The following is a 27,728-nucleotide window of genomic DNA, read 5'->3' as shown; positions in this document are numbered from 1 at the left end:
ATTCAGATTCAAACAAGACTTTATTAGTTCTTATAAGATACATGAGACTCACTTAACAAATGAAACATTTCTATGAATGTATTAAGTTATGACTGTAAAAGAGAAGAACAGAAAAAGGACATTTAACATAAGCTGAGCATGCACGGATGAGCTGATGATATGAAGGATCTGACAAAGAAACCAAGAAATATTCTAAATCAAGACAAAGGAAACCCAACATAAAACAAATATATATCATACACAAAGTATCTGACTTCATAAAATCATTGGCTTTTAATTCTAAAATAGATGATCTGATGTTCTGTATTATCATGTCTAAATATAATCACTGAAGATTTCTCCCTGACTGCATATTGCACACCAAGGCTGCTTTCTAAAAAGAATGAATAAATGACTTGTACAGTGATGTTTAAGGGGGGAATCATTTGGATGGATATTTTAAATGTAAGTTTGGTAAACACTTATCTCTTTCCCTGATTCGTTACATCCTGTAGTCTGACAGATCTGTGTGAGTCAATTTAAAGTCCGTATAGGTAGAACAGTCATATCCCCTTAAATTATTCTTCAAATCCAAATGACGGGAAACCTTTCACCTATAAAAGAAAATGTAAATTCAGCAGCCCCGCCATATACACTGAATTAGAATGTCATTTAAAAATGTCACATCACTTCAAAGAGTTTCACTAAGTCGAAGTAACAAAGCGAAAGTCGGTGAAGTCCTAAAGAATGGATCTTCACACCATTACATGCAGAAAAAAGTGCAGGGTGATTTAATTCAGTGGCCACAGGAAGTAGGCAGACCGGATGTGCTGATTTTGTGTTCGTTTTTCTACTCAAAGTTGAGCGGGTGACCGTCAAAGTGGGTGAGCACATGATTCTCAAACACCTTCTGGTCGCAGTCCAGCGGGAACTGCTCGCTGCACATGGGGCAGATTTTCCAGTGGCTCTCCACATGCACCTCGAACTTGCTCTGGTCATAGTTGGGTGGGAAGATGACCTCACACAGCGGACATCGCTTCATGTCCATGCTGCACACGCAGAGGACAGGAGGAGAGGAAGGCAGGGGGAGAACGTGCAGGTTAATATGCAGTCGAGTGATGAGGTGGGCAAACCAGGAGCGCTGGCTAACGAAGAGCATCTGTCTGATGCCACGTGGGTGGGCTGCTGCATGACTAATGCCAACAAAGGGGGGTTGTGCAGCAGAACAAACACGTTGCACATGTTACAATGCACAGGTTTAGAAAACGTAGGGCGCAGCGAAACGCAAGGCATTTATTAAGAGTTTGAGTCTGAGCATGGGAGGGTGTGTTACCTGGGATCAAAGCAGAAGGCAGTTTGTCCATCACTCACAAATGGGCTGTGAGTTTCAGCTGCTGTGGGCTGTTCGCTGGTATTACCCTGAGAAAGAACATTTGTGAATATTTAATACAAAAGGAGAACAAAATCAATCGGTAGTTAACGGCATAACGTACATGGGAGAGAATGTTATTCATTCATCGTAAGACAAGAGAGAATACGTAGAGGTAACACCAAGAGGACGACAAAACAGTGAGATACAACAGCACATCACATAGTCAGGGTATGGGAGAACGGGGTGTGTGTGTGAGTGTGTGTGTGTGTGCGCGTGTGTGCCTGAGGCTTTTTCGAGATGAAAGAGAGTACATAGATGAGAGCAAATTTATATGTATGCGTGTATGGATGTATTTATTGATTTTCAGCCCCCAAAAAAACAATTTCAATTGTCATATTAATAGGATGGGTGGTGTCATGTTTGTAAAAACATAGTGAACGATGACCAGATGGAGTGGTGTTCTGTGGTATTGTAAAAGATGGAGGAGGTTAGTTTTTCCATTAAAATATATTCTTTCATTAAGTTTCTCCAGTGTGTGATATGTGTGTTATTCCTTGATTTCCATTTCATGAGGACATGGGAGAGAGTCTGAGCTTACATTGTTGTTGTTGTTTTGCTTTTCCTCGGACTCCTCGCGGCCTTCTGGCCGGCTGTGGTTGCGGGTGGGTTGGATACACACCACATTACTGTCCCAGGAGGGCGGGCCCACAGGGGGCAGCCTAAGCAGCTGGTCATCTGAGAACTCCTCATCTTCCTCATCTGCAGGGAGAGAATTCAGAGTCATAGTTGCTGCACATATAAGCAAATTATTACTCCACAAAAGTCATGTGAATCTTTCTCAAAAGGAGACCAACCTTTTGAGTGTGAGATGGCGTAAGGGTTCCCAAAATGCAGCTTGCTGGGGCTCTGAGAGACCAGCAGGGGGGTGGGTGCATCCTGGGTGTAAGGGACAGGGTACTGCAGGAATATCGGCACACTGGACTGGATACTCTCCAAGCTGGTTTTCTCGCTGCCGTCTTGATCGCCCTTCCTGCTGCTACTGCTGCTGCTGCTGCTACTGCTGCTGCCCTTCTGGAGCTCCTAAGCAGGAAGCAGAATAGAACAAATTAAAAAAGGCCGATGTCAAAGCTAATCATGTTTTCTGTTGAGTTCTGTATCTCTATGCCAGCCTGTCTTTCGAGGCAAGGAACACATTAACGCTTAAAACCCTGCTGCAGCTCCTGAGCTATGAGCTCTCACACAGTTTAATTTGTGCCTTCATTAAAAAAGAAACTCTTCTCATTTTCAAAGGGATTGGGAGGCTGTGTTTTATTGATGTTAGTTGCAGACACCAATTTAGTTTACAGTCTAAACCTCAAATTGGGTCATTCAGCTCTTCTTAGCTGTAACAGCATTACCTCGAAGCAACATTGTAGGTCAGTGAGGACCTCGCTGTGGTCCAAAGTAATGGAATGGAAAATAAGAACTCATTTACTGTGCTTCTACAATTAGAGCCATATTAAAACACAAACCAGATTGGGAGAGGGAAAATGGAAGGGGAATGGCAGTTTTCAAGAGAGGAAGAAGTCTATAAAAGAGAAAATGAAAGCTGTCACTAACCCCCTCCACTTTTTCCTTCTCCTTCACCACAAGTGCTAGTGTGTCCTTCAGCTCCTTCAGCTCCCGTCCCTTCTCAGCTACCTGGCTCTGAGGTAAACAAAAGACACACAAAAACAAGAAGACATTTTTAATACACGAACAAATCGGTGATTGAAATACCCTCAGCCCTCAGTACGTGACGTTCATTGATCACAGCCATAAAAAGCTTCCCTTTGCAGAGGACTGATTTATGCACAATACGGTCAAAGCAAAACAACCTGTTTGAATTCCTCTGAGACACTAAGCAAATACCCGCCTGACCGGTGCCAAGCACAGCATTAGCCAGGCAACTGGAGATGACTCCTCAGAGCCAAACTTCGCTTGTCTCCCGAGTTTGAAATAAACAGCAGTAAAATGTCGTCCCACAGATAGGCCTGCTCATAAACAACACTGTCAGAGAGGCTCTGTTCAAGGGGAGAGATGGCATCAAAGGCTCCATCCCAGAGCTAAACCAGCCATACCGAGCAGTAAACATGCTGTAAGTGTCCAAAGACAGACCTGATCTGAAAGCAGCAGCAGAGCATCTCTTGCAACAAATGGCCTGACCGCAGTGCTAAGTGTCTAGACTGACCTTGTAGCGATCTTCCTCTGATGCCAACTGCAGTTTCATGTTCTCATTCATCTTCAGTTGTGCCTTAAATTTCACCTCCATCTTGGTCAGCTCATCAGCAAACATGCAGCTACGCTCCTTCTCCTCCTGAAGAGCAGTTAGATATTAACCGGTGCTCTTCTTTTAAATCAGATGTCTTTATCCCACAATGCAGGAGGCCCACACTTACCTTTGGAGAACACGAGTCCTTGACAACCGGGTTTGAACATAGAATTTGGAGACACATGATCGATAAACGGGCGTAAATAATATGTTTCCTACCACCAGCATCTGCCTGCATTTCCTGTACTTGTCATTCCTATCGGAAGCCTCTCTGGTGAATCCTTTGAGCTTTTCCTGGATGATGGCTTCCAACATGGGATCAGCAGAACCTGGACTCCCTGTGAAGACAATGAAGGCAAGATGGACAGTTTGGCAAAGCAGGATTATAGTTTTAACGGCCATTGTTCATTGTTCAGTGGCTTACACTTAGGCAGAGTTAGACAAAACGTACCTGGCACTGATATGTCTGGACTCACTGACACCGGTATTGTTGAGGCCTCTGGTGCTGAGCTTCTCTTCAGATCCTACAGACAGGACATTGTATGTGTTGAAAATTAGCTCTCAGTACAACTAGAACTAAATTTAAAAATGTAAAAGTAAGCTGATGCAGGCGGGATCAGTAAACAACAAAAAATGACTTTTAGGTTCACAAACAAAAGTATGCCACTTAAAACAATGACACAGCATTATTATTATTATTGTGTATTGAATAAGTGTGTATTGAAGAATGTGTAAATCTCTTATTGTTAACAAGAACATTGAATGCTGACAGAGATTCATCTCCGACACCCTTTACCTCTGATTGCATGTCATGGGATGTGATAGTAAACGCCTATAGAAAGTTCTGTTGCTATTAAAAGTGTGAAGTATGGCGGCTGGTGTCTGGCGGGACCTACCCCTCCTTGCTGGTCGGAGAGCCTGAGCACATGTTTTTGCAGTCGCTGACACTCCTTGTATTTCTCCTTGTAGTGTTCTGCAGCCATGTGCAGCCGCAGCTTCAGATCCTCCACCTCTCTCTGCAGCTCTGCGAGAACAGCTGGGTCTCCAGCCGCTTCGTCTTCTTCTGATTTAGCCTGATGGAGACAATCATTACAGTAATCACATCACGGTAATTGGCCAACTGCAAAGGCCCCTGGGGAATTTATAGTGATAGAAAGAAACCCCTAAGAGACATTGTAGATGGTCACGCCCAACCATTAAGGTACTACCGGGGCCTTTTGAATCAAGGGATGCTATTAAATGATTCTTGAGTAAAACAATGGTGATCAACAAAAAGCTGTTGTTATGCGGCGCTCTCATGCAGCACAGGAGACTGTGTTGATCATCATGACGATGTCATCTTTTTGGGGGGTTTACGCCGAGCTAAGGCTGACTTATGGACATAATTACAGTGTTAAAAAAATAATCCTTGAGAGACTTTTAGCTTCCCTTTCTATTACTTTGCTCTTCCTCCCAGTAACTGTCTTTGGTATGCTGTGCTTGGTTTCAGTAAAACAAACCATACTTAGAAAAAGGGTTGGACAATAATAAAAACTGTTCCATACAATGGCCTTGCTCAGTTCCGTCTTTTTTCTCATTGCCACTCATTGGTACACAGAATATTAAGAGGGTTTCTATGCTCCCACATCACCGATGTGATTATATCAAACAAGTCAAATAAAAGATGCAATGGTTCATCAACATAGCCCGTTAGCAGACTGATCAGTATCCGTACCGCTTCCTTTTTGGCCTCCGCTGCCTTCATCTGCTCTACCAGGCGCTCCAGGCGCACGCAGTGAGCCTGAGCTTCAGCCATCGCCTGGCGAAGGGCATCGGCCTCCAGCTTCATGTGGTAGAGTTCAGACATGGTCCGGTCGCGGGTGCTGGAGGCGTCCCTCAACTCCGCGGCTAACGAGGAGGACTGCTGCTGGTTGGCCTGGAGCTGCTCTTCCTTCTGCCGCAGCTTCTCCTTCATGGCCTTCATATCTCCCTGCCGGAAACAAAGACGTTCCACGTGAAGGTTTGCAAGTCCGGCACGGTCATTATTCTTATTATTATCAATATGTTTGATGAATTCTTATGTCATCATTAATCAAGTTAAATACTGTTCAAATATATCTTGTTGTTGTGACTTTCTTATGGTTTTAAAACAAAATAGCGTGTACCATGGGAGGAACCTTGGCCAGGATTTCTCTGTACTGTTTGTCCTTCTCAGTGAGGCACGCCTGCAGCCGTCCCACCTCCTCTTTGAACTGGGCGATTGTGTTTTCCTTGTTCAGATCCACAGACTTCAGCATCTGCAGCTCTGCACTCAGTTTAGTGTTCTCCAGCTCCCGGTTTTTCAGATGAATCTGAAACACACACACACAGTTAAAAAATATTAAGTCCTTGGCATTTGCCTTATTTATACAACACTAATCACGACCATGTACCAAAGAGCATATGACTATTAAAATAAATGTTGCATGAACTAAATTACAAAACAGGGATTGAGAGCGGCCCGTAAAGTTTTCCTAGTGCGACGGCTCCAGTGTGTTTGAGGGTGAAAGTTAAATTAGATAAAGGTTTTTTGCTTCATTTCCGTGGCGTCACTAAAGTATGTGGCATTCCCAGTTCCTGTGCAGTGCTGACCACAATAAAGCCACAGAAACACCAGCTGCACCGGAAGAAGACGGAATAAGGCGTGCCCTCTTTAGACTAAAGGCTCGAGCTAGAGTATACAGAATAATCACACGAGTGAAAAGTGAAAAACAGGAAAATTCATGATTCAATGATTGTTGACTGTACAGATTGTAAAGCTGAACATTGACAGTTTATTTTCTTAATATTGTTAATGTGAAGAAATGTATTAATACTACCAGCACATTACCTTATAGAGTTCCTTCTCATCTTTCTCATTCTTGAGATGAGATTCAAGTGCCTCCTTCTCTGCTGTGAGTTTCTTCACTCTATCCTTGAGACTAAAGGAAAGATCATAAACAGTGTTGGTCACAAACATTATCACCCATCACACTGTCTTTGTTCACATTCAGTGTTTGGAATAATTTACCAAAAACCTGCAATTCAGTGAATCTGCAACATCACCTCCATCCTGAACTCACCTGTCCAGCTCCGTTTCCTTTTGTAGACCCTTCTGTGTGACTCCATTCAGATCCTCCTCCAACTGTATAACCTTGGCCGTGGCCTCCTCCAGCCTCCCCTTTACTTCCTCTTTCTCTTCTTGCAAGGCCTGGCAAGAATTCTGCAAATCCTGGGAGACAATAAAATATAATGTTGGCAACAGCTGGACTAAAACAACCCAAAAAAGACCAAAGACAATATATAGTATGCAAAAAAGAATGCTTCTGTTTGATAGTGTGCATGATCTAATTGATTAATTAATCATTCTCACTCAAATATATATCATACTCCAATTGTCAATCTAGATGGGTTCAAAACTGATATGATAAACTATGGCTAACTTCTTGGTATATCACTTTCCATCTCTTTCTTTGACTCAATGCAAACATGCGCAAAGCATAAAAAGTCGAGATCAAAATGAACAGCATGTCAAAATGCTGAGTTCTTTCTTTTTTTTTTACAATTTGTTCAGCTTTTTTATATACTCACACCATGTAAAAAAAATCATATAAAAGTTTAGTCATAAAATTAACAGCCACAAAATCTGTAATCATGTTTTCATCTGAAAAACGTATTAAAAGCTGCAGAGGACAGCAGTTTGAATTCATACCGACACTGCCTTTAAAACTTAATGTTATGCTATAAAAAACAGCATTACAACTTTGATAATTTAGACATTCATATATGTCAGTGTGATTTATACTTTTGTGGAACACAAGTTTGAAAAGCTCTGCAGATTTGCAGTCCTTCGCTAGAGGGTGCTAATAGACTGCTTGGCCAAATGTAAAGCGATCCTTGGTAGAACTACAAGAACTGGAAAAGAGCATCATTCATATCATTTAGCACATTTATCCGCATGTGCTGTCAAACAACAACCAAGAACGACCATAATATACAACAGAAAAAGAGCAAGACTTCCTGCTTCATTAACAAGACTGTTACAAGAGCAACACACATGTTCCTCCCTCCTGACTGCCTTCTAAAATGTACTCAGTCTATTTTCAGCTTACTTGGCTCTCTCTTCTCAGCTCGGCACAGGTTTCTTTCTCCTGCTCACACTCCTTCTGCAGGCTCTCCTTCTCAGCGTCCAGCTGCTCCTTCTCGTGCTGCAGGAGGGTCGTGTGTTTGACCAGCTCCTCTCTATCTCTCTGGGCTTCCTCCATCTTTTGCTGCACAGAGAGATGAGTTAGTCAAGATGTTCGGGCCACTCGCATACTAATTAACACCATGCTCAAAGATCATATACAGTTATTCACCACTGTGAATTATGTCCATAACGACCTAGTATGCAGTAGCAGTTCTAGATGTAACAGCCACAAAAGATCTGAGACCATTGATACATTGAGCAGCACTGCTCTGGCCCACTATACCTGAAAGAAGCTAGCCTTGGTGGTGACCACCAGGATGTCAGAGTTGCATTCATCCTCCACAGTCAGCAGCTCATCCTCTGAAGAGCTGTTGGCACGGAACTGGAATGGCGTGCTGGCTCCCCTGATCTCTCCTTTGTGGGTCACGTAACAGAACTGGTAGAACTCGGCATCATCGTGGGGAACATAATATCCTGGGGAAGAATGACATCCAGTCAGCAAACTCACGGCATGACATTGTAACTCTGTACACATGACATCTATTGCTTCTTTCCATCCGGGGAGAGGGGTCTTCCTATGTTGCTCTCCGGAAGGTTTCTTCCCTTTCTTCCCCGTGTGAGGATTTTTTCTGATTTTTGGGGAGTTTTTCCTGATTCGATGTGAGGTCCTGGGATAGGAATGTCATATGTGTACAGATTGTAAAGCCCTCTGAGGCAAATTTGTAGTTTGTGATTTTGGGCTATACACAATTAACTGAATTGAATTGAATTGAACGGAACATAGTAGCAAAGAGAAATAAATCCCTTCACAACCCCCAACTCGCCGCTCTTAAACTACACACGTATTCAAAAGTTATTAAAAAGCGCAGTTATATCTTGGAATAAGTGTGTGTATATATTGGGAAAAAATTAATGGTTTGAATCTAAAAAGTAAATGGACTCTTTCCTTCGTGTCACTCTCCATTACTTTATAAAAAATATGTTTGTATTTATTTCTCTAACACCAGAATATAGATCTATGGGGAAAGCTTCACATTTATTTCTACCCACTAATTCAGTTTTAACAATCCTCTGAACAGCATTCAGATATGCAGTTATTAAAGGTGTCAAAGTTATATAAAACTATGGTATGATCTTACCCTGAAAGACCGCTGTTCGGTTGACTGCGGTGCCTTCCACATATCTCTCTGGGAGAGGCGACCACAAGAATGTGTAATAGTCCCTCGCTGTGCTCCAACCAACCTGTGAGACATTGTGGGGAATCCATTCAGCCAGATGCTCTCACCACATGAGTGTAAGATAATAACAATGGAGGATTAACAATGAGACTTCCTAGAATCCAAACAGGAACACTTCCAAAATATCTCAATTTGGTATATTACGGTAATCATGGTGTTTTCGATCTATGTTGGAGTGATAGTGCAAGACCATAGATTATGGTTTCTATAAACCACTGAAACTCCTGGTCAACACGCGCAGATGACCCGGCTCTCGTCATGAATAAGCCTAACTGTGTCACTACAACTCATTTTTCACAGGAAAAGGAAAATAGGTGACAATTTTATACATAGGTGACTTGAAAATGAAAACCAATATGTAATTATACATATTTTATGTGTTGTTAACTGACGGCTGATGAGGAAGGAGTAACGAAAATACACCCATAACTCCAGCCTGGTGCCATAAAACTGTCAAACTAAATCAGAGTCACGTCGAGCTGGCCGGCTCAGTGTGCACACTCAAGCACACACATGCATCCACAACAAGCCCAGTCACCACAGAACATGGATTAAAACGTGGGATTTGAATTCTAAAGTTTAACCAAAATTATATTTGAGATATTAAGGTCGACAGAGCTCACTTAAATGTATGCAACATATGTTGCTTTGATGTGTACAGGCCCTTTTCTCTATCTGGGCAGTTTATTTTCCCCACCTGTGTTCAAACAGCCTACAGCTACAATACTGCAAGTGTTCATCAGAGCCAGAGATAGAAAGCCCTGGTGCTCCCAAACCCCCAATTGTTGCCAGTGCAGTTCCAGCCTCCAGCAGTAAAGAACAGGAAGCAGTTAAAACGCACCTAGTTAGAGAGTGTCATTACTGAAGGCTAGCCCTTACCAGTCCACTCATTAGAGCAGCAGAGGTGGTGGTGGGTGAAAACTCTGAGAGGAACTCTTTCACTTACAACAGACTGGTCTGCAATGTGTATAAATAGGAGGAGAGGAAGTAGAGACAGTATAGAGCCACCATTAAAAAAAGCTGGAGTGGGGACCAGTAACACACGCAACACTGCAAGAGTTAAATCTCCAAACATAAAAGCGGTTTAAAAAATGTGATCATAAAGCCGACCACTGCAGTTCCATTTTAAATGTGGCATTTCCGCAGCATTCCAGCAAAGTCATACTTGTGAGATGAAAGCCGGGAGAAGCCGGTGGCAGCGTTGCCGCCGGAGGTAATGTGATGTCAGAGTGTCTTGAAGAGCAAGTTGTTCATGAATCACACTGAGAGGCTGTGCTTTAAAACAGGTTAATTTTAAAGCAGTGCTTCTCCCTGGTTACTGTGACAGCCTTCCTCCATGAACCCTAGAGCCGCTGGATTCACGCAGTTTGATGAATGTTCCCAAATCAAACAGGCCGAAGGCTGCGTCCGTCCATGTGCAAACCAGAAGCCGTCTACCCTCAATGTATCATCAACAGCAGATTGAGTTTGTTGGATTTTCTAACTAAAAGTGTATACTTTAAACATTTGTAAATTATTTGAGGTTGCCATGCGAAAGCCTGAATTAGAAATGTGGTAGGAGTTAATTTTCAATTCAGTCATAATTCTTCAAATTTATATTTCTATGAACCAAATTAGTGACAGCTGTGCTAACCACTACACTGCAACCAACTGGAACATCGGACCGTCTCTACTCAAACCGCATCACTTAAAGAGACATATCTGGAACATGCATTATATTCAGAGCAAAAGTGCATTAAATAAGTAAATAACGCATCAAAATAAAACAAAAAACTCCAAATAATCGGAGAAAGAATTTGCTTTGTTTGACCGGGAGCCAATCGCAACCAAATAAGTGTCCAGGAGCTAACACTGGTGCACAGTGGGTCCAGGATATCTCTATGCTTCCAAACGGAAGAACTTGGCACCAAATGGCTCATCTGTCAGCACTGCCAGGAACATTTACGCAATTTACGATCCTGCCTTCAGCCTTTTCCAGCTCGGCTCTGTGTTTTAGAGGCTCAAGAAATTAGTGATTTTAAGATCGAGTTGGTGCCTAGCTTGAGGCTAAGCACAATGTGATGAGGCATCTAACTACAGAGGATCCATCTTAGCCTAACATCAACTTAGAGGAAAACCTCTGTTTACGTACATCCACAAACATATCATAAATAGCACACAACACGTGTATTAACCACGGACATCTTTTTTCTGACACAGAATAAATAAATGGCTTTTATCACGACTACAAATATATAATCCATTCAAATATCTTGTGCTCAGCCAAACTGCAACGATGTGTCTCGGCTGGCTTCATGGCATTACAGCAGGCTACAAGAATAAAAAATGCATGATACGAGTATATGTCCGACTCTTAATACGAGGAGCGCATTCAGGCAGAATGCAACACAAACAGAGAACGCTATTCGTTAGATATTTTTTGAGCTGGTGTGATTTTAATTACAGCTTCCACCTCATCAGCCTGGAGCCAACTGCTTCTGAGTACATCCACGATGCACTACAGTTGGCTAAAGTAAAAGGCTGCTCCTATAACAAGATGCAGGTGGGACACTAGTGTGTGGTGGGGATCAAAATGCTCCATTCCCTCTTCAAACTTCTTTTTTTTTTTAAACAAACTCAACAATAGCTGCACTTGCAATCTCTCAGTTGTTCCTCACCACTGAATTAATATTTTGTTTCCACCTTCTCAGTAAAAGTACTCGGAATTACTGCACAATTTAAAGAAAACGAAAAAAAGATTCATGAATTTGTAACACATGCTTCGATAGTTAGCGTGTCATATTGTAAGTTACCTTACAATAGTACGCAACATGCTCTAGCCATTAAAATAGATCCTGTAATACTTCTGCTACTCCAATTACTACAAATTATTGCGCATATTTTGTTTTCTTTAAAGACTTTTATAATACAGTGAAGGGTTTTTTTTCACCTTGAATATGCCAACCCAGTCCTTTGGATGTGGTTTGATGAACTGCGTCAGTGTATAGTGGCACTCCACAGCAGCATGGGGCATGTAACTCTTCCCCACATTCTGGAAGATGACATGGGCAAAGTTTGATGTGTCCATGTTGGTGCTTAATAAAGTCCTGTCCAGGAAGAGTGCCATAGATTACTCAGCAGTAGCTACACAGGAAGAGACAAGCCACAGAAAACATGATTAGGAAAAATAAGAACCACATAGAAAGAAACAAAATAGCACTCTTTCCAGTAAATGAGAAGACACAAGCCATTTCTACACAACAAACCTGATTTGACCCGAATAATCCGACAATTACAGTGTATATTGTTCTTGAATAAAAAGGAATTGTATTCTATCATTTGTCTATTACAGAATAAAAGCAATTTTAATTTTATAAGTGTGCCGTACATTATAAAGTGAAAACATCATGTTACTGAGGCCAACCATTTTTTATATTCAAACAGAGCCATGGTGAATTTTCAGTTGATAAATATAATCATTATTCCAAGGACATGGATTTTCATTTCAATTCAGACCCATATAAAATGGCTGTGCCATCAAAATCTGCTGTAGGTTCTCATTAGACTTGAAGATAGCAAATCTATCCGGCAATCATTTAATTAAGCCTTGAAGTACTGTCAACCAGTGCATGGACATTTATCTTACATTTTGAGTAATCCGATTAATGTATGGTATCATATTGATATGTTTCCAATAAACAGATGTATTATGGTATCAGACTGGGTATTGTCACTAGAAGACAAGAGTTGGCTTGGTTTGGCTTAACATTGAAAATCATCTGTTGAATCTGTAATTTTGTTTTGTGGTGAAGGAACCTTGCTCAGTCAGCAGAAATAGATGACATGTTTGAAGTCCATGCAATCTGGAAGTTTCTCTATGGTCAACAAAATAAATAAAAACATTTACAGGAGAAGCCATGACCTTTTACTTTCCAAAAATGTATGTTCAAGTGATGCAGGATACTGTACATACTTGTAGATCCATACAACTGTAACTTATCTGTAACACCCAAAGTAGTATTGGTGCTTTGTCATTGGTGTTGTGTGTTGTGTATGCATGTGTGTTGTATATGTACATATATATTTTGTTTTGTTTTGTATTTTACTTTGTATACTTCTATATCTTTCATCCCTGTTTCTTATATTTTGTGGGTTTTTTTTTTATTCTTGTGTGTTTGGTTTATTGGTGCTGCTACTGTCACGACAAATTTCCCCTTGGGGATTAATAAAGCATATATCTATCTATCTATCTATTGAGCTAACACATCTTTTCATTAGTCTTTTAATTAGTCCAATTTACCTCATGTATTTATCAATTATTGCTGAAATACTGATACAGTTGCACTGATGACACCAAAAGGCATGCAAAGGAGTATATGATACAGTGTCATCAATATAACAGAGGGCTTCTTTCTTTACTGTAAGAAATAAGAACATAACTTTGGTGACAAAGCACTTTTATACATTAATACTTCTACTTAAAAGGAGTCATTCATTGATATTAAAGTCATACATTGTCAAGATAACTTTACCTGTGGTACAACAAGTAGTTTAACACAATATGTATTTAAATTGCATTTTAGACCACTTTAATATCAGCTATATTCATCTTAAATACTCAGATAGTGTCACAATGAGACGAAATCAGTTCTAGATACAAGTGGCCTCTGTTTCAAGTGAACACGTCAGTTCTACTTCAGGGTGGACCTTCCATCTCGGCCTCAGCTGATATCATGTTGACCTACGTAATTGGGCCTGTGACAGGAAAAACAGCTGCTCGGATGATCATCAGAAACATTGAACATTGTCGTCATCTAACGTTACAGCGATCCACCAGACCTCTGATGTGTAACGTTAGAAACGAATTTGGCCAAAGTTGACGGCAATTGTTGATTTTATAAGCAACAAGAAGCGAGGCCGCAGTAAACACAGTGAAGCTAACGCAGCTAGCTAGCTGACGGTAGCTACCTTTCTGGATGAGATTACGCGTTAGACTCAATGTTACGTAATATGTGTTCCTGAGACTCCAGAGCTGCATATTAACTTAGACACTTTAAATACTTCGCATTTGGTGAGAAACATCACAACACTCCCAGTGAAGACAGCCGCTAGCGTTAGCTAACGAGCTCAGCTATCGAGGAGGACAAAGGTTAGCCGTCGTAAACAGTTTAGGTTAGCCGTCTCTCAAACATGACACGCGGAGAGAATACAAACGACAACGGTGTGGTTCGTCGTGTTGATAAAAAAAGGTATAACACATACCAAGTTGACATGTTGAAAAGCAGCTGAAATCCGAATGTATCATAAAAACAATTGTTGACGCAGTTCAGTGCTTCGCCCCGTGCCCTCTTCCTGGAATAATAACAACATTACGTCACTTCCGCATAGGGCACCTACTTGGAAATCCTGTCCACTTATAACAATGTAATAACCATAGACAATAACTAACAATGCTTTATCGACTTGATGTTCCATGCTATCATTAATTATATAATGGAGGCCAAATATAGAACAGTGGTGGAAAGTTCCAGCGACAGAACTTTAAAGTACCGTAAGCCCTCTATTATAATGTACTACACGCTGCTTTAATATGTTGCACTTGTTACTGAATTCATTTACATTTTCAGTTAAATAGTAACATATACAAATTATGACGAGTATTATTAACCTGTGGTATTCAAGTCATAAATATGAACAAAATAAATATATAAAATCAATCTGTTGATGCGGAAACACGTACGAACCCAGACCCGCCCCTGCAGCTCAATGGCTGAATGTGTGACCATGAGGGAGGCCGTTCTGCGCATGTCTGCTCTTTGATTGGACGCGGGAAACGCCGTTAAGGTGCGTGATGTTACGTCACGCGTAAGGTCAAGAGGAAAGAAGCATGGCGGCTGTGTTCAGAGGGTCTCGGTACTTGGGTGGAAAGTGTTGCAAGCATGTTGACTTTGCGTTCGGTAAGGAGAACAAACGTAGACCGCTTTGGCGTCGTGTACGTCCTCGCGCATACTTTGGGCGGTGTGGTTGTTACTTCATGACACTCGCTTCCTCTCCTTCTCTCCTTTCTGTGTGTCTCTACTTTAGCGTGAAATGTTCGTTGGAAGATAAGTTTGGGTACATGTTAGCAATTTACTGATGAATGAACTTTTCTGTTAAAATGACGTTGTGTTAGCGTGACAAATATTCGCGCTCACGTTCAGCAAAAGTTCACAGCGCTGAAGGGTTGAACTCGTCTGCATATTGTCCTCCTGTGTCCTGTCTCTTTATTTTAGTCACCTTATGCATTGTCAGTCACGGTGCACCGTGTCATGTCGATTAATTTGTAGGAAGACAAAGGGGCTCTTTTTTTTGTGGTTTCGCAGAATACAACCCAAGAATCAAATTCAACCCCAAGTCATTATTCAGCTTTCTTGTGCACATTCGCCTTCAGTTTACACAACAAGACTAATATGTATTTACTACCAAATACACGATATCTCTTTTGGTTAATAGAGTGAAGATGAAGTTATTTCTTTTAACTTTAAATGATATAAGCTTGTTTGTCTTTTACAATAATGTTTTGTTATCAACCAACAGTAAAGTCAATATTTAAACTGCATGGTGCCATTAGCTGACTTTGCCACTGAAGGGCAATTACATAAACTACCTGCATGAACAGCTGAACAACTGTTTCATTACTTGGATTTGTGTTGTTATTGATGGAATAATTAAAATAATCGGGGGAGGCATCTTGACTAATGATAAACACACAGGCGATGTTGTTCTTGACTGTCACAAGGATACCGTGTCTTATCACTGATCCATTTTGCTGTTCTGTTTCAGTCTCATCTCGGTCGATGGCCTCAAAGACACAGGTGGGGTTCATTGGTCTGGGCAACATGGGCAACCCAATGGCAAAGAACCTGCTGAAGCACGGATACCCAGTCATCGCTACTGATGTGTTCCCGGAGTCCTGCAAGGAAGTGCAAGAGCTGGGCGCTCAGGTTGGAGTGTGAAATGTACACAGGCCTTTTTTCATACAGTTTTTGCCAGTTTGATCTGTTTTTGTGTGTTCTCAGATTGTAGATCATCCTGCTGAGGTAGCAGATAAAGCGGACCGCATTATCACCATGCTCCCCTCTAGTCCCAATGTCAGAGAAGTGTACACTGGACCCAATGGCATTCTGAAGTAGGCTAAACATTGGTTTCTCTTTAAATATCTGTTAAATAACCCAATTGAGTTGTAGTTTTAATCATGTACTTTCTCTACAGAAAGGTGAAGAAAGGTTCTCTGCTCATTGACTCCAGCACCATCGACCCAGCTGTTTCAAAAGAGATGGCTGCTGCTGCTGAGAAGATGGGGGCAGTTTTTATGGATGCACCTGTTTCAGGAGGTACGTTTTACACTTGTTTGTATTAAAGGTGTATTATCTGCATTATCTATTACAATATCTTGAATTTCATATGCTCGGTTGTAAGGTTATCAGGTGGCCATCACCTCGCTTAAACTAATGTAGCCTAATACACAGGGCCTACAATAAATACCTCTTCTCAAAGGTAATACTTTTTGATTTGGGTACAACATATTTTCGAGAGATGTTTGACTCAACTTCATGGTCACTTTGAAGGCTATTGTGGAGCTTGACACTGTATCACATTATTCAGAGGTTTCTAATATCACGTCAACCCTCACTGATATATAGGTGTGCAAAAACGTAGCTTTATTAAACCGGTAACTGAGCATATACTTTGAGAACATAACTTATTCCTGTAATGTTAAATTATTGTAAAGCTGCAACTAGCAATCATAAATAAAATTTAAAATCCCATCACACGCTCCCAGTGTCCATGGCAACATCATGTTTTGTCATACCAAATGTCCAAAACCCAAAGATATTCACTTTGCCATCATGGAAGTCTGAGAAAAGCAGGAATCTAGTAATGTACCTTTCCTGCTTAAAACGTTACTTCAACGATTAATCAGTTATCAACTGCAGATTTTTTTTCCTGTTGCTCGATCAATCAACTCATTAATTTTCGCTCTACATTATTGGAATGCTAGTGTGAACGCCTACCGTGTGTCATCATTACACAGTTGGTGTATGTTTAGTAGAAGACAGGTTAGGGGCTCTCAGTCCAGAAGCAACACTTTCACAAGCTGCCCTGTCAGACTTCTGACAGTTCAGCGCTTATTTCCGTGGGAGGGTTTTTTCTGGAGCTTGGCGCAAATAGCTAAGGACTGAGCCATCGCACTTCCATCTCATTTCTGTTGAGTTGCACATCCGCAGTACAGATCAGGCTCGCATGAAAATTCCCGTGAACCCTGCAGAGGGAGAGGAGCAGCTTTGCCTGCCGCAATGTTCCACGCTGTTACGTGGGAGCTCTCAGACTTTCTTGGGGGTCCACACAGAAACGGTTTGTTTGAACTTGGCCTCGTCAACGTCAAGACAGCCACTTTCTTTGAATTGATATTGCTCCATTTTATAGCCTGGCCCTAAAGATTAGTAATGATTTATATGCTTCCTTCCTGTGGTAGTGCACGTGGATTAAAGTTGTCAAGCTCTGTGCCTTGAACTTGTGTGTGTGTGGTGCCGGCAGTATAACTGAAGTGTGTCATACTTTGATATATCATGTCAATCACGTTAATGAAACTTTTTGAACATCTTTAGTGGTCAGACAGAAATCAGTAGAAGTACAGTAGCATGATAGTGACTGTTTAACCCAGTGTGGTAAACGTTTGAACATAAAAGCACACATGGAGACTTAATTGATCCAGCGTGTACTGTGTGAAAAACATTTAAGAACCAGATGAGATAAGGCCGATCTTCCTTTTTCCACAGACTAGACGTTTTACTATACTGAAGCCTCGAGTGTAGAGGGCTGAAACAACAGAATGGGGACTGGTCGACTGGTGGTGAAGAAGAGAAATGTATATTGAGAAATTATACATGCATTCATTTCCTGGAGTAGGATTTATATTTGGGATTTAGCTGATGGGGAGTGACCACTTAGTTTTCAAGTGAATCTTCATGAGGAGCAAAAGGATTATTTAAAACCAAATTTCTGCCTGTTAGGTGTTTTTTAGATTAGTTGTGTACTCTGTTGTGCACAAGCGTTTAGTTTTGCATACATCTGTGAAGTTGTATCTCCTGCTGGAGAAAACCTTTTTTCTGACACCTTTTTGGTATTTCAACCATCGGCCGTGTTCCATAGCGATTGTCCAGCTCGAGTAATTTAATAACTTCAACTATTTATACTTCACATCTGAGATTTCTCATATTGATAACAATCTGCATGTCTCTGAGAAGTTAGTTATGTTGCAGCAACATCATTGAACGTACAGTACTCTGTAATACTGTTGCAGTGAAGGGCAATAAGGACTGTTTTCTGTGTAAAATGTTTTAATCCATGAGTATACGCTTCAGTTATTTCTCAGCTTGACTGTATAAACTCCCAGGAGACGAGATTCAAGTTGGAGGAAATGTTGCTCACGAGGACCAGGGAGGAGAAACGTAATGTCACACCCACCTTGGCTTCTCTCCACTGGCTTCCTGTAAACTTTAGGATTAATTAGACTATGTTGGTTAATTTCTTGGCACCTATGTGGCTTGCACCTGGTTATTGTATATTACCAAGCTTTTAACCCTGCTTGAACTTGAATGCACCGTCTAACGTGCAAATTAATTCAGAAACGGCTGCTTTTAAATCGACTTATGGGATCACTTTTTCCAACAGTGTCCCAAAGCTTTGGACTGACTTCCAGGTTGTTGTCCTCATCCAAATCTGTATTAATGACACACTTCACATTGCTATTCTCATATTATGTTGAATTGAACCTTCACATGCAATTGTTCTCATTTACAATTGTTTTATGTGAGGCCCATTGTCATCAGTTTTAATTAATTGGTTCCCTAAAGTTTCAGTGAGTTGGTCCAAACTGCTAAAGGAAACAGACGCATCTTTATCCAATCCAGAAACATGTCCATATTTATGTTGGACTATGCTCAGACCACTTTTTTATTTAGCATTGTATTCCTTTATTACAGAGTCAATAGTACAGAGATGCAGAGCTGACTAGACATGTGTGGAGAGAGATGGGAACCAAGACACTTAAACGTGTGTCAGTGTCCCCCCCCCGCCCCGCCTCACTCCAACTGTTCTGGATGAACTGCATCACAGACGGCTTTGTGAATGAGGGAGTGATGGTACTGAGATCAAATATATTATGGACGCATATGACTGTCAGACAATGAAACTCTTGATCGAATCTAAATGTGGTTTTACGATTAACTTCAGTGTTAAGTGTCAAAAGACTTACTTTTTTTTATTGTCACAATTTGCCAGACGTATCATAAACCATGGGAGCTGCTTTTCAGTTACTTTGGGAGGGCTGCTACGAGATTTTTGAAGGAAATTGAAAGCAATCATACGATTGCTTTCAATTTCCTTTTGTTCGCTGCATTTCAACTGATGATATATATTTTTTAAATCTCAATATAACCACAATCTCTCCATGCTTTGCACATGGTTCATTGTAAGCACAACTTTGCGTCCCTAGGTGTGGGTGCCGCCAGTTCGGGTAAACTGACTTTTATGGTTGGAGGTGCAGAGGAGGAATTTACTGCGGCCAAAGAACTGCTCACCTGTATGGGAGCCAATGTGGTGTACTGCGGTCAGGTTGGAACTGGACAGGTAGGCCCCCATGAACCATCATTACTAGTTATTAACTTGGCCTGGATGTGATTGAATTCTAATATACTGCCATCATGTTACAGGCTGCTAAAATCTGTAACAATATGCTTCTAGCCATTGGAATGATTGGGACTTCAGAAACCATGAACTTGGGAATCAGGTGAACAACCTCATGGTGACAAATACCCGTATATATATATAATCTCTATCATAACGATAGATGGCGCATCAAGACACTTTGTGTAAGTAACGTGGACTTTGCCTTCACTCAGACTCGGTCTGGATCCTAAACTGTTGGCCAAGATTCTAAACATGAGTTCAGGTCGGTGCTGGTCCAGTGACACCTACAACCCTGTGCCTGGAGTCATGGAGGGAGTCCCGTCTGGGAATAACTACCAGGGAGGCTTCGGCACCCAGCTGATGGCAAAGGTCAGTTTAATGACCTACAGAACTCCATTTCCTGAGGCTGCAATTAAGTTTGAGCATTAGTGTTTCCAAAATCATTTCATCTTTAGGTTTGTACACGTTGACCATGTCATCACAAATATGAGAAAATAAAGCATATTCTATGGCTGTAATGTTTTTTCCCCTCTTAATAGTGGGGATTAGTAATGTGTTCTCTTAGTTCGAGTATCTACTGAAGTTTGTATATAAATATATATGTGTGTGTATATGTATAGCAGAACTAAAGTTTCGGTGCAGTAGTTTACGTCTCATTTTTAAAGGCAATCGAGGCCATAATATGACAACAGAATTTGTCTCTGCTGCAGGGACTTGTGGTTTTGGTTTCAAATGAAATGTTCAGCCTCGTTGGTTTTTCTAAAACATGTGTGCTTTTCTTCTTCAGGATCTCGGCCTCGCACAGGACACGGCCACCAACACCAAGACTCCTGTCCCTCTCGGCTCCTTAGCCCATCAGATCTACCGTATGATGTGTGCACGTGGTTATGCCAGTAAAGATTTCTCCTCCGTTTTCCAGTTCCTGCGTGAGGAGGAGGGCGGCCAGTAATTCCAGCCTCCCCCCCCTCCCCCATCCACAGCCTGGCCCTGCACAGGACTAACCTAGCTTAGTTAGGGTGCATTTCGCCCTGAGGACTTTCTGTTTCAAAGTTGTGAAAGACATGAAGCCAAGAGAGCTCCAACACAGCGTGACCGATCATGTGAGCACTTTTCTCCTGTTGGAAGTCCCGTTTCCTGTGGGATCTAGCCTACTTTTAAACGCAGCACTCCTTTCAGTTTCAGAAGCAAGGGAACTGTCAGATCAGCCGATCCAAAGGATTAGTAGACTGTCGAGCAGGGACAGCTCTGCAGATCTTCTAATAAGGTCGAGGGAATCCTTCTCGTTAGGATGTAGCTCTGTTTATCTTCAAACATGCTTTAGTATCCTCATATGCATCTATTATTTGTAATCATTTCTTTATGTTGCCGTTTTTTCTCTTTACGGGCTTACTTTTCATGACATTGTAAATGTTACTTTGGGCTAGGAGCGTCGTGTTAAGAAATCAAAACAAATTGTGTTGTCTTAAACTTTGTGAACAAGAATTTGCCACCTTTTAATGTTTAATTTGTGCATCTGGATCTTGAGTTGACCTTTTTAAATATTACATTACATGTCATTTAGCAGACGCTTTTATCCAAAGCGACTTACAATAAGTGCATTTCAACCTAGAGTACAAACTAAGAACAACAAGAATACAGGAAGTAACATTTCCTCAACATAGTCGAACTACAAAAGTATCATAAGTAAGTGCCACTGAAGTGCTAATCTGTGTTTTAATCCAGATAGTCGGAAAAGGTGTGTTTTCAGTCTCCGACGGAAGATGTAGAGACTTTCTGCTGTCCTGATGTCAGTGGGGAGCTCGTTCCACCACTGAGGAGCCAGGACAGCAAACAGTCTGGATTTCGAGTGATTAGCTCGAGGTGCAGTAGTCATAATATATAAAATATGAACAGATTTGGAGCAAGCAACTGGAAGCACCACATGTATTCAATGACTTCAGAGGATTTGCTTTAGTAACGAATAACTTTGTTGGGGTTCCATAACTCACTGATTCAAGGGGAAGAGCTGCTCATGGACAGCTTAATTAAGTGAATATATGCTACCAGACCTCAGACACAGAAGGAAGAATATGAATTATTATCGTGATGTAAATGTAAATCATAAGTGACTTCTGTGGACACTCACTGCAGAACGCTCCCGCGCGCTCACGTCGCCCCACATGTCGTCGGTAGCATCGCGTGTCTGATTCACATCACGTGACGCAGAGAATGCAGCGGCGGGACAGACAGACAGGGACACAACGCGCGTGCGGACGTTGTTGCATTAATAAATAAAACATGTAACTAAGTTGTTCAACACATCCCACTCTAAGTTACAATGTGTTTTATTCCATGCTGCCCACAACTATGAAACAAAGTTGTGAGCGACTGATGCTTCGTGCAGCGTCGAGGACGTGGACCTCTTTTCTATCCCCGCCTCGCGAGACCAGGAGGGCGGCATGTTTCTGATCTAGTTTGCCAAGAGCCAGTGAGGGGCCACGGAGCCAGAGGTCATGCGATCACAAGACAACCCCATAAAAAGTCCATTAAGCACTGTAGGCTGAAGGCTGTGTTGCCATCTACTTGATGGGTGCTGAAAACAGAGCAGCACTTTGGTCTCAGGCCTACAGCAGACTGACACACACACACACACACACACACACACACAGCCTGACATCATCTGCTGCTCGCACATCATCCCTCGTGCTCAAGAGCTTCTTCAACACGTTTTAATTGCATTCAGTCTATTTATTTTACTTCTTAAACTCTGTTGATTTAGAATAATTTTGATATTTTTGCACATGAACGGCAAAATTTCCTTGCATGCATTTTGTTGACTGGTCCGTTGGTTATGTTGGACCTGAAAGTGCGGATGTTGCATAATGCGCTTTTCCAAGTCCAAAATGTTCAAATAATAATCAAAACTCGAGCTTTTTCAATCAGCCAGAGTTTTTATTTATTTATTATTTTAAATGTTACATCCAAAGAAAAGACTAACGGTGTTTTGTCATATCGGTGTGGTTGTAATAGTGTACAGTGTGCTATATGTCATAGTAATAAAAGCTTACTATACTCAACAATCAAATAACTTTTATCCGTCGTTTTTGTTGTTGTTCATTTGATTGCAATGCGGTCAACATGTTGTATTTGATATATTTCAGACTATATACAAATTGTAGTGTTTGAGTTGGAACTAGATCAACCTTTAGATTTCACATGTGTGTGTGAATCTAATACTGTGTCCTCGTATACACACCGTATACCTTTGGGTTATCATGTAAACTAAAGATGTATCTTTATTCAAGTTTTGTCATTTGCATGTTTGCGAATAATACAATAATAATCTGGTTTGTGTGTGTGTGTGCGTGTGTGGGAGAGAGTGTGTGTGTGTGTGTGTATATGTGTGTGTGTGTGTGCGTGCGTGCGTGCATATTGAAATTAAAATGAACCAATCCACTGTAATGGACTCTTTGCACCATGCGTCCTGTTGTCCTCTGACTGCTCGCTCCTCCAGCTGCTGCGCGAGGTAGGCGGCCTCCTCTAATGTGACGACAACGCGGCTGAATCTGGACCGAGAAGATTCGAGCCAACACTCACTTTCTATAAATCGGTTTCCTGCGAAATGAAAGAAGGTAAACGCGATGTTCTGAAATAAATTTAATAAGAAGATCGATTCGTATCATCGGTCGGTTTTCATGACGATGCAACACAAACAAAAATCAGACCTGAAACTATATACACTTTCATAAAACATTATGCTTTTTGCCTGAAATGTAGACCTCTTGCCTACAAGCTATGAACTTGGCCCATAAAGATTTACAGCCTCAAAAGGTGGGAAAACTCTATTAAAAATAAAAAGGTACTCAACTGTCGGTGGGTTTACATTTCTACCGTCTGTGGTCTCGTATTAGAAAAGTATTACACACTCTGGAAGTTAAACCCGTATTGAGTTGTAAAGTAATCATAACATTTTCAATGCAGCAGCTGAATGTTTTAGTGCCATATTTAGGCATTCATTCATTCACATGCTGTTCTTATTATTCCACTACAAACCCGGGTAGTATTTGTTTATATTTGTAGCCCAATGCAAGAGTGTTCTAACTTCCTAAAACAAGAGCCCAGATATATAGATATGTATTTAACGCATAATACAGAAACAAATGCGCTGAGAATATCGTTTATCTATCTGTGAGTCAGCTTTTTACGCCAGAAGGATCAAATAAATAAATCTAAATCATCTAAATCAGCTTGAGCTTTTATTTGGACCATTTATTGGCAATAGATTTTGTTGTTGTCATCGCCAAAGTCTGATAGGATTGAAGAAAGAAGAGAGCACGTTTCTGAAACTTGTCTTAAAAATAATAAACGAAGTATCGATGCTCTCCGGCCTAAAGCCGTGTTTCCTCTTCCTGCATGGAGAGCCTGTTTGGCCAGACTGCAACTTTAAACTTGACCTTGGCCTCCAGCCGCGTCTAACCGTCATGTGGTGCAGCTCTAAGTGTTGTGCTTTTGGTATTAGGGTGGACTCTAATCGGGTTTGTACGTTTCCAGGTCGCAGCGCCAAAAGCGAGAATGATTTATATGTATTAATGTTGTTGTAATGTGTTTTAAATAATCACATCGATCTGTATTCATTTTCTTTAAACCAACGCATGCATAATCCTTAAAAGTTAGATCATTTAAAAACATGATGATACACTTAGTAAAAGTTTGCACCTATTAAATGACGGTGCCAAAAAAAGCTTCAATAAAACTATTAATTTATTTTTAAATTAATCTGAAATAATGGCTGCTCTACCCTTAGAAGAATAACGTGTACGAATAAAATGGCACGCGTAATTACGCATCGATCCGCCATAAAACTATACATTATATAATTGTGTTACTCACTCCATCAAATGCGCGTGTTGTACTCCCACTTCATGACAGATTAGATTGACTCTGCATCAAAGTTTCACTCAGTTTGACTTCCGTTTAACTCGATGTTAAGAAAAATATACTCGTTGGGCTTCTTTGCATAAAATATGAGTATATTTACATCTTAACAAGTATACAGCTGGATCTGCACTACCTGATCATCTCCTTTGCATATCACGTGGTTGGCCCTGGCCAATAACCTTGCGATCGTTATGGACTCAGGCGTGTTGCTGGAGTTACTCTCCCCGAGTCCTTGTCTCTATTCAGTCGAGGGGATTTTGAAAAAGAGTTCGTCGTCTCGATGTAGGGCATGCTATGACCGCTTCATTACTCCACTGGATTGACCCGGTGATGTTTCTCTACGACAACGGCTTGGAGGACAGAAGCAAGAACATGGAAGGATTTACTGGAGGCAATTTTGCTGCAAACCAGTGCAGGAATTTGTTAGCGCATCCGACCTCGCTGGCTCCGAGCACCACCTACGCTGCGAGTGAGGTGCCAGTCTCTGGCATGGGGGAGCCTGGAAAACAATGCAGCCCCTGTTCCGCCACCCAGAGCTCGCCCAATGCATCTTTGCCTTATGGATATTTTGGCAGCAGTTATTACCCGTGTAGGATGTCACACGGCAGCGTCAAGGCGTGCGCGCAGCCCTCTGGTTATGGCGATAAATACATGGACTCGTCGGTCTCTGCAGGCGAGGAGTTCTCCAGCAGGGCGAAGGAGTTCGCGTTTTATCAGGGCTATTCCTCTGGCCCCTACCAGCCCAGCTACCTGGACGTGCCTGTCGTACCTGCGCTGAGTGCTCCACCTGAGCCAAGGCACGAGTCTCTGTTGCCCATAGAGCCCTACCAGCCATGGGCCATCACCAATGGGTGGAGTGGTCAAGTTTACTGCAGCAAGGAGCAGCCGCAGTCAGATGCTCTGTGGAAATCTTCGTTACAAGGTATGTTTTCCTTTTTTATTAACATTACGAAAACATAAACTTTCAAAAATGTTGCATACAATGTCGCTTCTGTTTCTCTGTTGATGTTCACTAATGTGATTGAAAGAATACAATAAAATATAGAAGATGTATGCACATATTTTCGTTTTCTCTCGGATGCAGATTGAAATATGATTCTTAATGTTTGTCCACAGACACTGTATCTGGTGGAGACAGCTCTGGCCGCCGTGGGAGAAAGAAGCGCGTGCCATACACCAAGGTGCAGCTCAAAGAACTGGAAAGGGAGTACTCCGCCAATAAATTCATCACCAAGGACAAAAGGAGGAGGATATCCGCGCAGACAAATCTGACAGAGAGACAAGTGACAATCTGGTTTCAGAACAGGCGCGTAAAGGAGAAGAAAGTCGTCACTAAATTCAAGAGCTCCAGTTAGCTCTGGAGATACCGAGACAGGAGGGGACGGACCTTCATCTAGAAAGCTGCGCTATAATTTATTACATTATGAACGGTGTGTTGGTCGCCAGAGCGGCTCTATTTTGACCTGCACGTTGCCTTCCTCTCATTTTAATTGGAACCAGTCGATGCGGCCTGTTGACAGAAGATCGGAAATGGGTTCCGCCATGTTGACCAAGGCGATTCTGCGAGGGATGCATGATCTCCTTAAAACTATTTGCTAATAAGACTTAAAGGCGAGAGACACTTCGAGCAACTCTGTGCTTTTATTCCACTTAATACAATCAAGAAAAGAAGACGGACATATTTTACAATACATCTCGTATTTCGATGCAAGATGGCTAAACTGGCACATTTAAAATACCTTCACAATGCAATCAGGCAAAATGGAACCAAAAACTATTTTTATACACACACACAAACACACATACGCACACATACATACACGCACACGTACACAGACAGACAGACAGACAGATATACACACACACACACAATATGTCCTTGGAGATGCAATAGCGGCCTACAACACTTCATAATTGAATTATTTGCATGAACTCATTACATTCGAAGCCTGTTCCTTTAGAATGAACCTGTGTTAATGTGTTAATGAGACCGTATCTTATTCAAAAGTTGTACAACTTTAAACTCCTGAGCATGTAAATATGTGTTTTCCACACTGTGTCCATGTCACTGTCTTTTTTCTCTAAACACAGGGTTTTGCTCTACTGTTAATAGACTGACCGTTGCAATGTCCGTCTGTCAGTCAAAAAGAGTACCGAAAATGTAAGCATATTTAAACATGTACATACTATCTGACTGCAACTATCTATTCCCCATTTTTTGACTGCAATAGCCAATGTTTTTTTGACAATAAATGTTTGAGAGACGCAGCTTGAGCTTGTCATGTTTATTCCTATTTTCGGACATGATGCTGTCGATCAAGTAGTTGGCTTTATAAACCCTGATGAGCTGCAGAGGGCAACAGGCCGCCAAGAGCTCAGAGCCTCTGGGCTCCAGCCTTTAGTTTATGTCGCCATCTAGTGGCGAAGCACAGTCAACGCAGCGTCTGCCCAGAGACTTCTGTGTGCCTCTCCATTCTTAGAAGCGTGTGTGAAAACAGATTTATACAAATTTACCTATCATATATAAACTGTCAATTAAGGTCAGGACACAAAACCGTATTTCTTCAATAAAATATCTCTGTGTGGGATTCAATATACACATATAGTTAGTGCTATGGAAAAGGAAGCTTATAGCATTTGACAAAATATAATAGATAAAGCTTTTTTAAAGTCCTGGCACAGCCCAAAACCCATAATAATAATGACCTATTCTGATTGTAATGATATATGTGTGTTACACAGCTCATTGTTTACTAAATTGTCTTTCTTATTGATTTAATTTGTTCAAAACTGAGAATGAAAATGGATCTATCAAATCTCTCAGTGTCCATTCATGTTGCAGGAATTCTTTTCTTGCATGCACGAGCAAACTTGCGCCTTTTTTTTTGAGTCCAATAAAAAATGTCTCTCAAATAATTTTTTTAAACATTCAATTCATGTTCTTATCCATACCCATTAATCGATACTGAATCGAAAATAAGTATTACAGTTATCGTCTGTTTTTATGTTTTGACATGACCTGTCCAGGTTATGTTG

The 27,728-nt window shown here is 41.3% G+C and overlaps 3 protein-coding genes across 5 annotated transcripts; 2 read left to right on the top strand and 1 right to left on the bottom strand.

The window, feature by feature from the left end:
• Position 1: 1 nt before the first annotated feature.
• Positions 2-14,414, bottom strand: tax1bp1b (Tax1 (human T-cell leukemia virus type I) binding protein 1b). Of its 3 annotated transcripts, none has more exons than XM_056444479.1 (18): positions 14,307-14,414; positions 11,995-12,188; positions 8,967-9,069; positions 8,111-8,301; positions 7,751-7,909; positions 6,722-6,870; positions 6,490-6,580; positions 5,786-5,971; positions 5,356-5,610; positions 4,538-4,714; positions 4,093-4,165; positions 3,861-3,979; positions 3,561-3,686; positions 2,951-3,037; positions 2,206-2,431; positions 1,950-2,110; positions 1,313-1,398; positions 2-1,028 (listed from the first exon to the last, which is right to left on the bottom strand). In XM_056444479.1, the coding sequence occupies exons 2-18, from the start codon at positions 12,169-12,171 to the stop codon at positions 830-832; spliced, it is 2,565 nt and encodes an 854-aa protein (XP_056300454.1). In that variant the 5' UTR covers positions 12,172-12,188; positions 14,307-14,414; the 3' UTR covers positions 2-829. The 3 variants fall into 3 exon arrangements, with proteins under 3 accessions (XP_056300454.1, XP_056300455.1, XP_056300456.1); XM_056444480.1 differs by having other exon boundaries at positions 11,995-12,151; positions 14,307-14,364; XM_056444481.1 differs by lacking the exon at positions 3,561-3,686.
• Positions 14,415-14,898: 484 nt separating this feature from the next.
• Positions 14,899-22,848, top strand: hibadhb (3-hydroxyisobutyrate dehydrogenase b). The gene is made up of 8 exons (XM_056444943.1): positions 14,899-15,001; positions 15,867-16,027; positions 16,103-16,212; positions 16,296-16,417; positions 19,582-19,715; positions 19,799-19,875; positions 19,988-20,144; positions 20,563-22,848. The coding sequence occupies exons 1-8, from the start codon at positions 14,932-14,934 to the stop codon at positions 20,722-20,724; spliced, it is 993 nt and encodes a 330-aa protein (XP_056300918.1). The 5' UTR covers positions 14,899-14,931; the 3' UTR covers positions 20,725-22,848.
• Positions 22,849-24,965: 2,117 nt separating this feature from the next.
• Positions 24,966-26,960, top strand: hoxa13b (homeobox A13b). Its single transcript, XM_056445214.1, has 2 exons — positions 24,966-25,614; positions 25,809-26,960. The coding sequence occupies exons 1-2, from the start codon at positions 24,987-24,989 to the stop codon at positions 26,045-26,047; spliced, it is 867 nt and encodes a 288-aa protein (XP_056301189.1). The 5' UTR covers positions 24,966-24,986; the 3' UTR covers positions 26,048-26,960.
• The last annotated feature ends 768 nt before the right edge of the window (positions 26,961-27,728 follow it).

The sequence above is a fragment of the Pseudoliparis swirei genome, chromosome 22 (assembly GCF_029220125.1).
Source record: "Pseudoliparis swirei isolate HS2019 ecotype Mariana Trench chromosome 22, NWPU_hadal_v1, whole genome shotgun sequence".
NCBI lineage: Eukaryota > Metazoa > Chordata > Actinopteri > Perciformes > Liparidae > Pseudoliparis > Pseudoliparis swirei.
The sequence above is the reverse complement of the archived record's forward strand: the minus strand, read 5'-3'. Positions and strand labels throughout refer to the sequence as shown.